General features: G+C 65.6%; 1 protein-coding gene across 6 annotated transcripts in view; it reads left to right on the top strand.

The window, feature by feature from the left end:
* Window positions 1-1,613: 1,613 nt before the first annotated feature.
* The window catches only part of LOC138822727 (FYVE, RhoGEF and PH domain-containing protein 5-like), a 58,476-nt gene continuing 45,979 nt past the window's right edge, over window positions 1,614-14,110 (top strand). For 2 of the 6 annotated variants that reach the window (XM_070015632.1, XM_070015631.1), the window contains exons 1-2: window positions 6,675-6,825; window positions 7,852-10,516. In XM_070015632.1, the coding sequence (XP_069871733.1) occupies window positions 6,771-6,825; window positions 7,852-10,516 (2,720 nt within the window). In that variant the 5' untranslated portion in view covers window positions 6,675-6,770. Of the gene's footprint in view, window positions 1,743-2,856; window positions 2,890-6,674; window positions 6,826-7,851; window positions 10,517-14,110 lie in introns of those variants that run through there. The other 4 variants (XM_070015634.1, XM_070015633.1, XM_070015635.1 and 1 more) reach the window with 3 other exon arrangements.

Here is a 14,110-nt window from a genome sequence, read left to right as displayed (position 1 = left end):
CAGATGTCCGCACGGGGACAGCCGGTGGGGGGGGCTGCCGGTCATCCTGGCCACCAGGAGGCTGAGATCCAAGGACCGCGGTTCGAAACCAGCCCTGGAAGGAAAGTCTGCGAGACTGACCTCCGCTCCGCCACCGCAAAGCCAGAGGCGCTGCTGCGGCTCAAGGGGCCGAGCGCCACCCGAGGGGGCGGGCGGAGGGGAGGGGGAGGGGGAGGGGGCGGAGAAGGCGGCGACCCTCGGGCTGCTCCCTCTAGGCCCTGCCCCCGCCCCCCTCGGTCCCCCCCCTCGGTCCCCGTCCCCCTCGGTCCCCCCCTCGGTCCCCCGCCCCCTCGGTCCCCCACCCCCTCGGTCCCCCCCTCGGTCCCCGCGCCCCCTCGGTCCCCCATCCCCCTCGGTCCCCCCCATCCCCCTCGGTCCCCCATCCCCCTCGGTCCCCCGCCCCCCTCGGTCCCCCCATCCCCCTCGGTCCCCCCATCCCCCTCGGTCCCCGCGCCCCCTCGGTCCCCCCATCCCCCTCGGTCCCCCCCCGTCCCCCTCGGTCCCCCCATCCCCCTCGGTCCCCCCATCCCCCTCGGTCCCCGCGCCCCCTCGGTCCCCCCATCCCCCTCGGTCCCCCCCGTCCCCCTCGGTCCCCCCATCCCCCTCGGTCCCCCCCGTCCCCCTCGGTCCCCCCATCCCCCTCGGTCCCCCCATCCCCCTCGGTCCCCCCATCCCCCTCGGTCCCCCATCCCCCTCGGTCCCCCGCCCCCCTCGGTCCCCCCATCCCCCTCGGTCCCCCCATCCCCCTCGGTCCCCGCGCCCCCCTCGGTCCCCCCATCCCCCTCGGTCCCCCCCGTCCCCCTCGGTCCCCCCATCCCCCTCGGTCCCCCCATCCCCCTCGGTCCCCGCGCCCCCTCGGTCCCCCCATCCCCCTCGGTCCCCCCCGTCCCCCTCGGTCCCCCCATCCCCCTCGGTCCCCCATCCCCCTCGGTCCCCCGCCCCCCTCGGTCCCCCCATCCCCCTCGGTCCCCCCATCCCCCTCGGTCCCCGCGCCCCCTCGGTCCCCCCATCCCCCTCGGTCCCCCATCCCCCTCGGTCCCCCGTCCCCTTGGTCTCCCTCGGTCCCCGCGCCCCCCTCGGTCCCCCGTCCCCCTCGGTCCCCCCCACCCCCCTCGGTCCCCCTCGGTCCCCCCCCCGTCCCCCTCGGTCCCCCTCGGTCCCCCCCACCCCCTCGGTCCCCCTCGGTCCCCCCCGTCCCCCTCGGTCCCCTCGGTCCCCCCACCCCCTCGGTCCCCCTCGGTCCCCCCCGTCCCCCTCGGTCCCCCCCGTCCCCCTCGGTCCCCTCGGTCCCCCCCACCCCCTCGGTCCCCCTCGGTCCCCCCCCGTCCCCCTCGGTCCCCCTCGGTCCCCCCACCCCCTCGGTCCCCCTCGGTCCCCGCGGCCACCCCCCCGCCCTCCGCCCGCCCCGCGCGCCGCGCGGACTCCGGTCTGGCCGCCCGCCGCCCGCCCCCGCCCAGCCCGTCCGCCCGGCCCCGCCCCGCCCGCGCCCCGCGCCCCGCGCCCACTGGCCCTGCGCGCCGCGCCGGGAGCTGCGCCCGGGGAGGGGCGGGGTCGGCGGCCGGGGGTGCGGGCCCCGCGGGGCGCCGTGAGCGCGGCGGCGGGCGGCGGACTCGCGCCGGACCGACGGACGCCCGGATCCCGGACGGACGCCGCGCCCCGCGGCCCCGGGCTCTGCGCGCCGCGCCGGAAGATGAACCGGGCAGGTAGGAGCCGCGCCGCCCCCGCCCGGCCCGGCCCAGCCCCGGCGCCCCGACCTCCCCGGCCGCCCACCGCGGCCCGGGCGGCGCCCGAGCCTCCCGGAGCCCCGGGCCCCCCGTCCGGGCCGCCCGCCGCCTGCGCCCCACAGCCCAGCCCCGCGCGCCGCGCCCCGGCCCCGGCCGCTCCCGGCGGACCGCGGGGAGGACTGGGGGAGCCCGGGGCTGGGGCTGCGCGCCCGGCGGACCGCGGGGAGGACTGGGGGAGCCCGGGGCTGGGGCTGCGCGCCCGGCGGACCGCGGGGAGGACTGGGGGAGCCCGGGGCTGGGGCTGCGCGCCCGGCGGACCGCGGGGAGGACTGGGGGAGCCCGGGGCTGGGGCTGCGCGCCCGGCGGACTGCGGGGAGGACTGGGGGAGCCCGGGGCTGGGGCGCCCGGCGGACCACGGGGAGGACTGGGGGAGCCCGGGGCTGGGGCGCCGGGAGGACCACGGGGAGGACTGGGGGAGCCCGGGGCTGGGGCGCCGGGAGGACCGCGGGGAGGACTGGGGGAGCCCGGGGCTGGGGCTGCGCGCCCGGCGGACCGCGGGGAGGACTGGGGGAGCCCGGGACTGGGGCTGCGCGCCCGGCGGACCGCGGGGAGGACTGGGGGAGCCCGGGGCTGGGGCTGCGCGCCCGGCGGACCGCGGGGAGGACTGGGGGAGCCCGGGGCTGGGGCGCCCGGCGGACCACGGGGAGGACTGGGGGAGCCCGGGGCTGGGGCGCCGGGAGGACCGCGGGGAGGACTGGGGGAGCCCGGGGCTGGGGCGGACCGCGGTGCCCTCCGGGCCCCCGAGCCCTCCGCGGAGCGCCGGCCCTGCCCGTCGGGGATCCCCCGCCCGGAGCCGCCGCCCCTCCTAGCACCCGCAGAAGGCCGGCCAGGCCCGGCCACGTTCCCCGACTCAGTCCCCAGAGAAACAGGAAGCCTCCATTTGCTGTCTTGGAAGCATATCCTGCTGTGGGGGGGATGGGGCAGTGGGGGGAGAGGGGGAGGGACGGGGGAGGGGAGGGGGAGGGACGTGGCCTGTCCCCCTTGAGGGCTGTTCCCAAGAAAACAGTCTTCTGTTCCTGAGGTGCCTGGGGAGGTTGGATCTGACCAAGGACTGGAGGTTTGCAGGGTTCGTGGCCCTGGGGCCGGCAGGATGTGAAGGTCACAGGGTGGAGGGCAGCAGGGGGACATGGGGGTCACAGGAGGAGGACAGCAGGGGGACATGGGGGTCACAGGTGGAGGACAGCAGGGGGACATGGGGGTCACAGGTGGAGAGCAGCAGGGGGACGTGTGGGGGGTCACAGGAGGAGGACAGCAGGGGGACGTGTGGGGGGGTCACAGGAGGAGGACAGCAGGGGGACATGGGGGTCACAGGAGGAGGACAGCAGGGGGACGTGTGGGGGTCACAGGGTGGAGGGCAGCAGGGGGACGTGTGGGGGGGTCACAGGAGGAGGACAGCAGGGGGACATGGGGGTCACAGGTGGAGGGCAGCAGGGGGACACGGGGGGTCACAGGAGGAGGACAGCAGGGGGACATGGGGGTCACAGGTGGAGGGCAGCAGGTGGGGGGCGGGAGGGGCCGGCCCGGCTGCGGTGGGGTAAGGCCGCCCGCCCGCCCGCCCGCCCGCCGCCCACAGTGTGGACGGCCAAGGCTGGTTCTCCTCCCCTGCTAATGAGGTTTGCTGGAACAATGGTGAGAGCCGTCCAGCTTCCTGCAGAGGCTGCGGCCAGCCCTGCCTTCGCTGGGGATCCGGCCGAGGCGGAGGGAGACCCAGGAAACTTAGAGGCAGGTCTGGGCCCAGGAGCCTCGCTGTGGTGGTCTTGGCTCCCGTCAGCCTGCAGTTCCTCTCCAGCCTGCAGCCAGCTCCCTTTTCCATGTGCATGATCTGATCCTGTAGCTCCATGGTTCCCACTCTCCGGGAGACTGTGACTCTCAGCCCCATCATCCGCCTGGTTGTGTGGCTGAACCTGAGTCTGTCTGTGTCTGAGAAAGGGGGAGATCTTTGTCAACTGAGTCTCATCAGTCAACACAGTGAGCTTGTTAAAGCTGCGGAGAACAGGGTCCAGTGTAAGCAACCAATAACTATTAGCTGCCGCTTCCGGTGCTGTGGGAGCTGCCTGCTTCAGGTGTTAGCATTCCCACAAATCTGGGGAGGCAAGGGCTGCTGCTGTCCCCAGGTTACGGGCAGGAAAAACGAGATAGGGAGATTTTGCGTTGCTGACTGAGCCAGGATCAAATCCCGGAGTCCAACGCGGGAGCCTGCTCTGCCGTCGATAAGAAGTGTCTGCCAGTTGATTTTGTTACTCATTTTATTCCCATGTCTATTAAACTTCTCATACATCTGTGGGGGGGAAAACGTGCCATGGCTTCCATTTAACCCACACAACCAACGTGGGGCTGTGTCCAGGTGAGGCTGCACCCGCAGGCTGTATCTCCGGGAAGTGCCCTGTTGTGGGTCGCTGCACCCGCTTAGCATCAGCCTAATTAGAAATCACTGAGCCTGGCCTGGACATTCCAGAAGGTTCAATTAGGATGCAGTGGGAAGTGAATCTGGAAGATAATTACGCTGGCGGCATATGGCCCTGCAGCTCCGTGGAGAGCTCACAGCCCGCAGCCGAGCCGGGTGTGAGGAACGCAGTTGGGGGTAGCGAAGAACGTCTGACGAGCGGCCAGCTGAGAAGGTTGTCATTGTGGTCACCCTGGGCACCCAGAGGGACCGATGGGGGTCTCCCTCTTACTTATGGGAAAGTTGGAGCCCAGAAGTGGGGGATTTGCTCAAGATTGCACCTCCACTCAGTGACAGGGCTCCCAACCCCCTGTCCAGTGCTCCCCCAGGACTCCATTGAGCTTCTGCAGAGCTGGTGGGGGAGCAGCGAACGTAGACATGTGAGTGACAGATATTTAATTAATACAGAGAGAAAAATGCAGACTGGCGCCCAAGCCCTGGCCCGGGACGATTTCTATCACCAGATGCGGCTAAACACATCTTTTCTGTGCCTGCAGCTCCCCCTGTGCCACGTTAACTCTGGTCCTCTTGGTGAAAAGGTGTTCTTCCTGCGAATCATCCCCAGGTGGAGCAAACTGCCCCTGGTCCTGAGCATCGGGTCTGCAGGGAGAGGGGAGTATAACCTTAGGGGGAGAGAACGTTCCAGAGGAACTATGTGGCCTAAGGGTCCCCCAGCTACATTCAGGGAGGGAGTTAAGCTTCATCAAGAAGAGTAAAGCTCAGTGCTGATTTACCCAGGACCTCTGCCTCCCAACTGCATGGTCCTACCAGCTGAGCTGCGCCCCATTCTCTCAGACACCTGCCATGGCGCTTCCATTCCTCACGTTCCCTCCTCCTGGAATGCTCATCTTCTCCAGTAGTGCTCCCTCCCCTCCTCCTGGAGTGCCTCCATCTTCTCCTAGAGTACTCCATCTCCTGCTACAGTGCTCCATTCCCTTCTCCTAGAGTGCTTCATCTCTTCCTGGAGTGCTCATGGCCTTGGAGAGTGCTCCCTCCCCTCCTCTAGGAGTGCTCCAGCTCCTCCTGGGGTGCTCCATTGTCCTTCTCCTGGAGCGTTCCATCTCCAGCCCCTTCCTCTAGCGTGTGTGCTAGTGCCACCTGTTCCCAGCGTTCTCCACGCAGATTTGGTGTGAGCAGGCCTCCTGCGGCCTCTGTGAAGGAGAGGTGGTGGGCGGCGCTGACCCCCGCTGACCCCCGCTGACCTCCGTGTTCTTGGCTGGCCTCTGGGCTCTGTTCTCCCTGTTCTCTTGCTGATCTCACCAAGCCCACACCTTCAGCCCATCTCCTTGTGGCCACCTGCCCGCGCTCTTCTCCCATGCCTGCTGGCCTCTCCACGCAGGGTGGGATTGGAGCTCGCCTGGACCTGGGCTGGCTGAAGTCCTGGCTCCCTACCCCTCCCCGCCCCCCCTCCCCGCCAAGGCACCGGCCGCCTATGCCCTCTCCCCCTCTCGGGATCCTCAGTGACGGTGGTGATGGCCTTGGCTTTTTCTTGCATTATGTGCCATGTGCAGCTGAGCGAGTCCCTCAGTCTGCCTTCGTCTTGGGAACCTGACTCTGTTCAGCCTGGGGAGCGTCTCCCTGCAGCCTCCCTCGCTGTTCCCGCTCTTCAGGCAGACTGTGCCCTGCTGACATCCCACTGTCAGCCCTGCTCCTGCCACAGGTCACAGGTCACAAGTCACAGTCACCATCACCTCCACCTCCCCAACTCCTCTGGCCTCAGCTCCTGCTCTTAACCTGGCTGCTCGCCTCCCTTCAGCCGGCTCCCTGGCAGAGCAAGCAAATCCCCTCACGCCGTTCCTCCAACTGGGCTCTAACGTCCGCCCAGGGCCGCTGTGCTGGAAGTTGTCACCTAACAGTGAGGTGTCGTCTGTCTTGTTTCTCCCTCACCAGCTTTCCGTATGAAATGGGGCAGCATTTTTATTTCATGTGTTGATGTGTCCCAGGACGCTAGATGAGAACTTGATACGTGTTGAAACTCAACAAATGCTATTTACCAGAACTAGACTATTTACCAGAAGTAGACTACTGGAGGGCTTTTCTGTCTGGGCCGGCCTTGAACCTTGATCCTCAAGTCCTTGGCTTCTCGAGTAGCTGGGATTTCAGGCATGAGCCACCGGTGCCCAGCTGAGTGGGAACAATTTAAAGCCAGTTATTCACCTAATGATCATTACTAATGAACGCCCGACCCAGCTGTCTATGTCTGTCACCTGACTAGCTGGCCTTTGTTTCTCTGCCTGAGTTTCTCCGCGTTCCCTCTCCTCTGCCTCACTGGAAGTCAGAGCCGTCGGCCTCCACTGTGGAGGAACGGCGTGCACGCATCAGCGGGCAGGCAGAGGGGCAGGGGCCTGGGGCAGGACGCAGAAGCCCAGGTTCTTCCCAGGCACTGCTGTGGGCGAGCTCATGCTGGTTACATCTGTGGTGCCTCAGTTCCCAGCTTTCAGTGACTGGTCAGACAAGGCCTTTCTGCCACCGGGCTGCTGCAGCTGTCAACCCGCAATACTCAGATGGGCTTCTGCGAGAGAGGCATTTTCTTGCCTGATCACGCCTCAGACACCCACGGTAACCTTTCCCGAGGAGCGGGTCCCGCAGATCAATAGCGTGATTGGATGAAGGATGGGGTGGGGGTGGGGCGAGGCGGACATTCATTTTTCATGGCCCTCACTGGTGTCTCGGGGCGCCGGCGTGGAGTGCCACCTGTGAAGGATGAGAAATGAGAGCCCCGCCCCCAAGGCACAAGGCCGTGCCACGTGCCAGCCCCCGACACGGGCGCGGGGAGCTGGAGCTGCTGCGGTGAGCACCGCTGAATACCAGGGCACGAGCGGCAGGTGGGATGAGGCTCGGCCGAGCAGCCCTCGCGTTAGGAGCTGCTCCTGTGTGAAGTCCTCCGAGAAGCACTTTTAATTCATTCCGTAGGAACATAACTTCCTTCCAGCTCCCTCGGGGCAGTGCTTGCCTCGTGCCCGTTTTCCAGATGAGCACCGCAAGGCCCTGTTCCATTACTGGCTGATCTGTGAATCCAGATCAGCCAGGTGCACGGGCTCCGTGACTCCCCGCTGAGAGTAAGGGTTCTCTTTTTAAGCTTGGGCTAGTGTGGAGAGCATGTACGACCCCAGGGTCTTCTTTCCTGCCGGTGGGAGCAGCTGCAACGCCGTGTGTCTCTGGGCTCATCCGCTGCCAGTGTTGGGCCGGTTGGCGGTCCTGGGGGGGCTGGGGCTGTCCAGCCTTTGGTGGCTCGTTTTGGGCGTCTCCACGGCACTGGCCCGCAGCCTTGGGGAACGTGCGGCGCTGTGCACAGCTGCTGCACGCACGAGTGCGTGGACGCTCGGGACGCACCGTGGCCTCTGGTGTGGACGCTCGGGACTCGCCATGGCCCCTCCAGCGGCGGGCTGGGTGTGGAAGACCACTGTGGTTTACAGTGAGCGCAGTGAACCGCCCAGGGCTTTTTCTAGTTGTGGGGGCGGGAGGGGGTGGTGCCACCATCTGGGGAGCGGTCTCGGGGCTCCCCGCAGACCACCATCGGTCGGCCCTGGGAGTGCAGATGGCTAATGGTACTCTCCCCTTCTGTTCTCCGCTTTCATCCTTTAGATTCACCCAAACCTCCACTTGCTCCCAAGCCCAGGACTGCCAGTCCTTGCACGCCAGCAGCCGTCCCCAAGATCTCTGCCTTGCCCAGGCCTGAGCGCCTGGGGAGCCCCCACTCCATGTCCAGGGGGCCGAAGCCCCCCATCGCGCCCAAGCCCAGGCTGGCCGCCCCCGGCGAGGGCAGAGCCGGCATGCACACGAACAAATGCAGCAACGGGAGGCTGCTGTGCGCGGACAGGGTGCCGGACGGGGCGCACCGCACCGAGGGCTCCGAGTCGGAGACGGACGAGGACTTGGCCGTGGTCCCCGGGGCTCCGGAGGGAGAGGACGGCGAGGAGCCCGCGGCCCAGGCGCCTGCGGAGGTGACGGGGGACGAGGATGAGGACGCGGAGGCAGGAGGCCCGGAGTGTGGCCCGGAGGAGACAGGAGCCCAGGGCAGCCCCGCGCGCCCCGTCGGCCCTGCTGGAGAGGCGCTGAGCGGGGACGGGGAGGGGGACACCGGCCACACCACTGTGCACGGGGAGGACAGCGCGGAGGAGCCGCAGGAAGAGGAGGAAGAGGAGGAGGGAGAGGAGGCCTTTCAGAGCACCATCAGCCTAACTCACATCCACACGGAGTCTCCCGAAGGCCCCGGGGAGGCGGAGGAGGATGCTGAGGAAGGCTGTGTGGATACAGAACCCGGGGGACCCGGGGGAGGTGTGGATTCCGACTCGTCCACTCAGGACGCTGGACAGGATGCGGATGAAGCCTGTGGGGAGCCCCCTGAGGAGGAGGAAGAGACCCTGGAGGAGGAGCTCCCCCAGGAGGAGGAACCCCCAAAGGAGGAGGAGGCCACCCAGGAGGAGGAACCCCCAAAGGAGGAGACCCCCCAGGAGGAGGAGGAGCCCCCCCAGGAGGAGGAACCCCCTGAAGAGGAGGGGGAAGAGGAGGAGCCCCCCCAGGAGGAGGAACCCCTCAAGGAAGAGGAGCCCCCCGAGGAAGAGCTGGCCGCTGATGTCCAGGAGACAGAGACACCCACGGGTGCCCTAGGCGTCGTGGAAGGTGGTGAGGATGGCGGGGGCCGCGGGGCCCGGGGGGACCAGGGAGAGCCGGCTGCCCACCATGAGGAACCGAGCCCGGGAGACGCGGCGGCGGCCGGCCTGGAGGAAGGCCCCGAGGCCCCCGGGCAGGACGACCCCTCGGAGGATGGCTGCCACATCGTCCCCTTCGAGAGCGACAGCGCAGAGGACGTGGTGGCCTCGCCCGCGGGGAGCCCCTACCCCTTCTTCCCCACCGAGAGCACCTCCTTCTGCGGCCAGCGCCACTCCATTTCCGAGCATGCGCAAGAGGACAGGGCGCCCGCCCCGGGGGTCTGCGCGGCTGCCATCCTGGGTGCTGGGGCCCCCCGTGGCGGCCGTGACGCCCTGCTGGGGTCCCCCGGCCCCCGGGTGGTCATGCTGGAGGAAGAGGACGCCGCGGACGGCTCTCTGGGCAACCCCTACGTGACGTGCCTGGCGGACGCTGCGGGGGCCCCGGGCGCGGGGGACACGGGCGCGGGGGACGGCCCGGCCCCCACCGACAGGAAGAACGCCGCCGCCAGGGCTCGGCCGCACTCCGGGAAGGTGGCTGGCCACGTCCCAGAGACCGTTCCAGAAGAAATGGGGCCCGACAGTGGCTCAGCGGCCACAGGCGTAGGGGGAGCGGCGGAGGAAGCCGGGGAGCCGGCGTCGGCCGAGCCGAGGCCTCCGGAAGCCGGCCGGGCCGTGCCCCTGCCAGCCAAGCCCAGGGCCTTCACGCTGTACCCACGCTCGTTCTCCGTGGAAGGCCGAGAGCTGCCGCTGTCCCTCTACCGAGAGCCCGTGGGGCCCGGGCTGGAGGAGCACCGCATCAAGAGGAAGGAGGACAACCTCTCTTTGCCCTGTGTCATCGGCTCTTCCGGAAGCTTCTCCCAGAGAAACCACCTTCCGTCCAGCGGCACCTCCACCCCGTCCTCGGTGGCCGACATCCCGCCCCCCTTCGACCTGGCGTGCATCACCAAGAAGCCCATCACCAAGAGCTCCCCCTCGCTCCTCACTGACAGCGACTCTCTGGACAAGGGCGCCAAGAAGAAGAAGTCTTCCTTCAAGCGCTTCCTGGCGCTCACCTTCCGGAAGAAGACGGAGAGCAAGGGCCACGGGGAGGTTCACCTGTCCTCGTCCAGGTCCTCGTCCGAGTCCAGCTATCACGGGCCGGCCAGGATCCTGGAAATGGACCGGAGAAGTCTCAGCAACTCCCCCCAGCTCAAGTCCCGGGCCGGGAAGCTCCGGGCCTCCGAATCCCCGTCCTCCCTCATCTTCTACAGAGATGGCAAGAGGAGAGGGGTCCCCTTCAGCCGGACGGTGTCCAGGGTAGAGTCCTTCGAAGACCGCTCCCGGCCTCCCTTCCTGCCCCCGCCTCTCACCAAGCCTCGCTCCATTTCCTTCCCCAACGCCGACACCTCTGACTACGAGAACATTCCAGCCATGAACTCCGACTATGAAAACATCCAGATCCCACCGCGGAGGCCCGCGAGGGCCGGCACGTTCACCAAGCTGTTCCAGGACCAGAGCAGAGCCCTGTCCACGGCCAACGAGAACGACGGCTACGTGGACATGAGCAGCTTCAACGCCTTCGAGAGCAAACAGCAGAGCCCGGAGCAGGAAGCAGAGAGGTACGGGGCGCTCCTGGCTGGGGGGGGCGGTCACCGCGGAGGCCGGGGGCCGAGTGGAGGTTACATCAGCCTCAGGCGCTCTTGCGTCCTCCTGTGTGGTTTGGGGTGCGTGGTGCACCTCTTTGAGCCTCCGTTTTTTTTCCCCTGGTGAAGCGGGCCCATGCTGTCTCATGCAGGGCAGATCAGGGGACACGGTGCGTAGAGAGGCCCGGACGGCACGGTGCGGTGGTCTGGGGGGTGGCTTTGCCACACCCCTCTGGGAAAGCAGCTAGGAGACGGGTCTGGCATCTGGCCCAACCAGCCATGTCTCTCACGAGGAGGAAAACACCCTAACTTGAGCCGGATACCTTCCGCTGGGTAAATAGACGCCGCTTTCAGCAGGGAGCTGGGAAGGAAGGGGCTTTAATGGGTTTAGAGAGCTGGCAGCCCTTGAGCTACATTTCTGAATGGACGTCTTTAAGAGATAAACCCTTCAGATGATTTTTTTTGATGGTGTTACTTTGTTAGTGAGAGTGCAACACGGGGGGGGGGGCCTTCTGAGCTGCTGGTCACCTAAGTGCGGGGTAGGGGGATCCTGCCCCTCACACACTGAGGTGTAGCCTCAGGCTCTGGGCCGTGCATGCCCCTGGTGTGAGCCCACACCATCCGTCATGGCTATGATTTGAAAAGGAGCCCTCAGAGTCTCCCCCCTCTTGTGGGGGACCTAATAGACCCATCCCATCCTACCCCCACCCCGGAGCTGCAGGAGTGAACATGGAGGGCTCCGCTAGAGGTGTTTGCTGGTTTGTACTCGAGTATTTGGCCTTCCATCCCAAGCCTGGGTCTGGTGATTTATTAGTTCTTTCTAGGATGGGAAGATCTGCTGCCAGAGCAGAGGTAGAGGCCTGCTCTCCCCGAGGGAGTGGTTTTTGCTTGGAGAATGAGCTACGTGTGTGTGTGGGGTGGGGTGGGGGGGCCTCCCACAGAGACCAGGATTGGTAAGGCCACCCGGTGGCTGCGAGTGTTAGTGGTTAAAGAACAGGCCTCCTGTCCAGATGATCATGACGATAGGAGAGCAAGATGACCAGGAAACTGGGAAAGGCCCGGGACTGCCCGGGACTGCCTGCTGCGGGCTGGGTCCTTGGTTCTGGCTGACTCCAAACCCGAAGCACGGCCAGGCCAGGCTCATTGAGCCACGTCTCTGTATCCTCTTTCCATACCCTCTTGCATACCAGTTGATCAGGGAGCAAAACTTGCTTCCTCTTCCTGCATGAGACACAGATGATCAGGAGCACAGGCAAATGGGAGGTGGGGGGGGGGAAGACAGGTGAGCAGTGGCAGGGGACAGCTGAGGTGGGGGACAGCCAAGGCGGGGGACAGCCGAGGGGGGGGACAGCTGGGCGGGGGGGGCAGGTGAGCAGGGGGCACTGCCCTCACACTGGCTGGAGCAGGCCTGGGTGCAGGCAGCTGGAGAGGGAGCCGTAGCTGCAGGCAGGGCTGACAGGGGCTTTGAACATGGAGAATGCAGGCAGATATGGCTCCAGGGAAGGCGGGCTTTCCCCAGGTGGAGGGTGGGGACCCCAGCAGGACCGGGCAGGGGGGCTGGTGCCAGCCACCTGGTCTTCACTTTGAAGCGGTCTCTGCCACAGACAGTGCCTCCTCCTCTTGAAGAAGGCTGGGTTGAGGGGCCAGGGGCCCCATGAGCCTTGGTTTGTAGTTGTTACTTTTTCCAGAATGCTCTCTGCGGCTGCTAGCATCATGCTGCCCAGGCTGCCTGCCGGCTCTGTGCTGGGCCTGGGTGTGATGGCACCGTCCGCGTGCTCAGCAGACGTGCCCAGGCCCGCGGGACAGGCATGCAGTGTGTCCGGCTGATGGTAGAGGGGGGCGGGCAGCTAGAGTTGGGAGCTGGCCACAGTGACGTGGGGGGGGGTGGAAGCAGAGGCACGGGGCTTTGTTCCTGCGCTGAGGCCTCGCCCGTGCCCGGTGACCTCACACACCCCCAGCCGGGCCGTGGGGGCGCGACGATGGCTGGGCATCACAAGGTGTGCTTGGTTGGCAGGCAGAGTCTGCTGGGCACTGAGAGATGGGGCGCCAGGGGTTAAGCTCAGGGGTCATGGCGAGGCCCTGGCTGTCAGAAGCCAAGCAGGGGCCCCTCAGGAAGCCGAGGGGGGTCTGCCAGTGCCATGCGCACAGCAGCTCTCCAGCTCCTGCTCCGTCCAGTCGGCTCCAGGACTCTGAAGGTTGTGTCTGCCTTGTGTTTCTCTTCCCATTCACTTCTTTATCCTGGATAATCCGTCTGGTCCCAAAGAAGTAGCGCGTGTGTCAGTTTCCAGTAAAAAGTCAGAAACATTCAGTCTGTGGAATAAAAGCTAAAGGAGAGACCAAGGAGTAGAGTTGGTGATGGTGTGTAGAGTAGGAGATGGTGTGTGCGTGCAGACCACACCAGGGGCAGCACCTGCCGGGAATGTGAAGCCTAGTACAGGAGCTGGTGTCAGCGCCGCCCTCCCCCTCCCTCCTCCCTCCATGCCCCCTCCCCCTCCCCTCCCTCCTCCCTCCATGCATCCATCCACCCCACTGCCTTGCACCTGCAGCCTCTCCACAGGCAGTGACTACAGTATTTTGCCAAAGTGGTTCCTAGCTTTTATTTATTTATCTTCTATCATGGCAGACAGTGCACACCCACAAATGTAACAAAGAAGGTGATCAGAAATGTGTGAGTGTGTCTTGGTGGTGCATAGCGGTGCGTGTCCATGAGAGGTGGTGTGTGGCAGGGCGTAGCTGGCAGACTTTGGGACTGGTGCCCAAGCCTCTCTCCCTGGAGCCCGCTGGAGCCTGCTGGAGCCCGCTGGGGCTGGGGCTGGGGCTGGGGCTGGGGCTGGGCCTGGGCCTGGGGCTGGGCCTGGGGCTGTGCTGCTGGTCCCTGGTCTTCGTTGGTGTCTGCATCCTCTCACAGGCCGGCGCCTTCCTACCGTCATTATTACATTTTTGACAAATGAACTCACGCAGAGTTTTCATTATGTTTCATTGAAAGGACCTGGAACTGCCATAAAAATTATTATAATCTCAAAGCCGTCACGTCCAAATGCGTGTGGATGCACTTCTTGTTGAAATTGATTGATGAGAATATGCGGTTTTTAATTTTCTGACTTAAAATAAGACCATCTGCAGCTGTTTCTCTTAGCAATAATTTTTAATTAAATGCAATAAAATTTACAGAGAAAGACCCTAATAAGAAAATCATGTCAGGAACACATTTATTGTAACATTACTAGCACAATATTAAGACCCCCACTATGTTTTTTTCAACCTGCCATTCCACGATGTGGAGGCAATCCTGATTAAGTGTTATCACAGTGCAGCCCTGCCTTCCTAAAACCAGGGTTTCCCTGTGGGAAGCGGGAAGAGAATTCTCGCTAATAGGAGACAGTCTGGTCTGGTGGGAGGGCTCTTGGTCACGTGTCAGCGGTAGGCGGCTGTGAACAGCTGAGTGAGGAGCAGCCAGGCCCGTGTCCGGTCGGGGTGAGCCAGGTGTGCGGTAGTTGGTGCGTTCCTTCAGTCAGTGCTTACTCAGTGCCGCGGGTCTCCAAGCCATGCAGCCAGCCGAGAACAGACACA

The sequence above is a fragment of the Dipodomys merriami genome, unplaced genomic scaffold (assembly GCF_024711535.1).
Source record: "Dipodomys merriami isolate MVZ:Mamm:240054 unplaced genomic scaffold, mDipMer1.0.p SCAF_114, whole genome shotgun sequence".
NCBI lineage: Eukaryota > Metazoa > Chordata > Mammalia > Rodentia > Heteromyidae > Dipodomys > Dipodomys merriami.
Note: the sequence above shows the minus strand (reverse complement) of the source record. Positions and strands in the feature narration are given on the sequence as shown.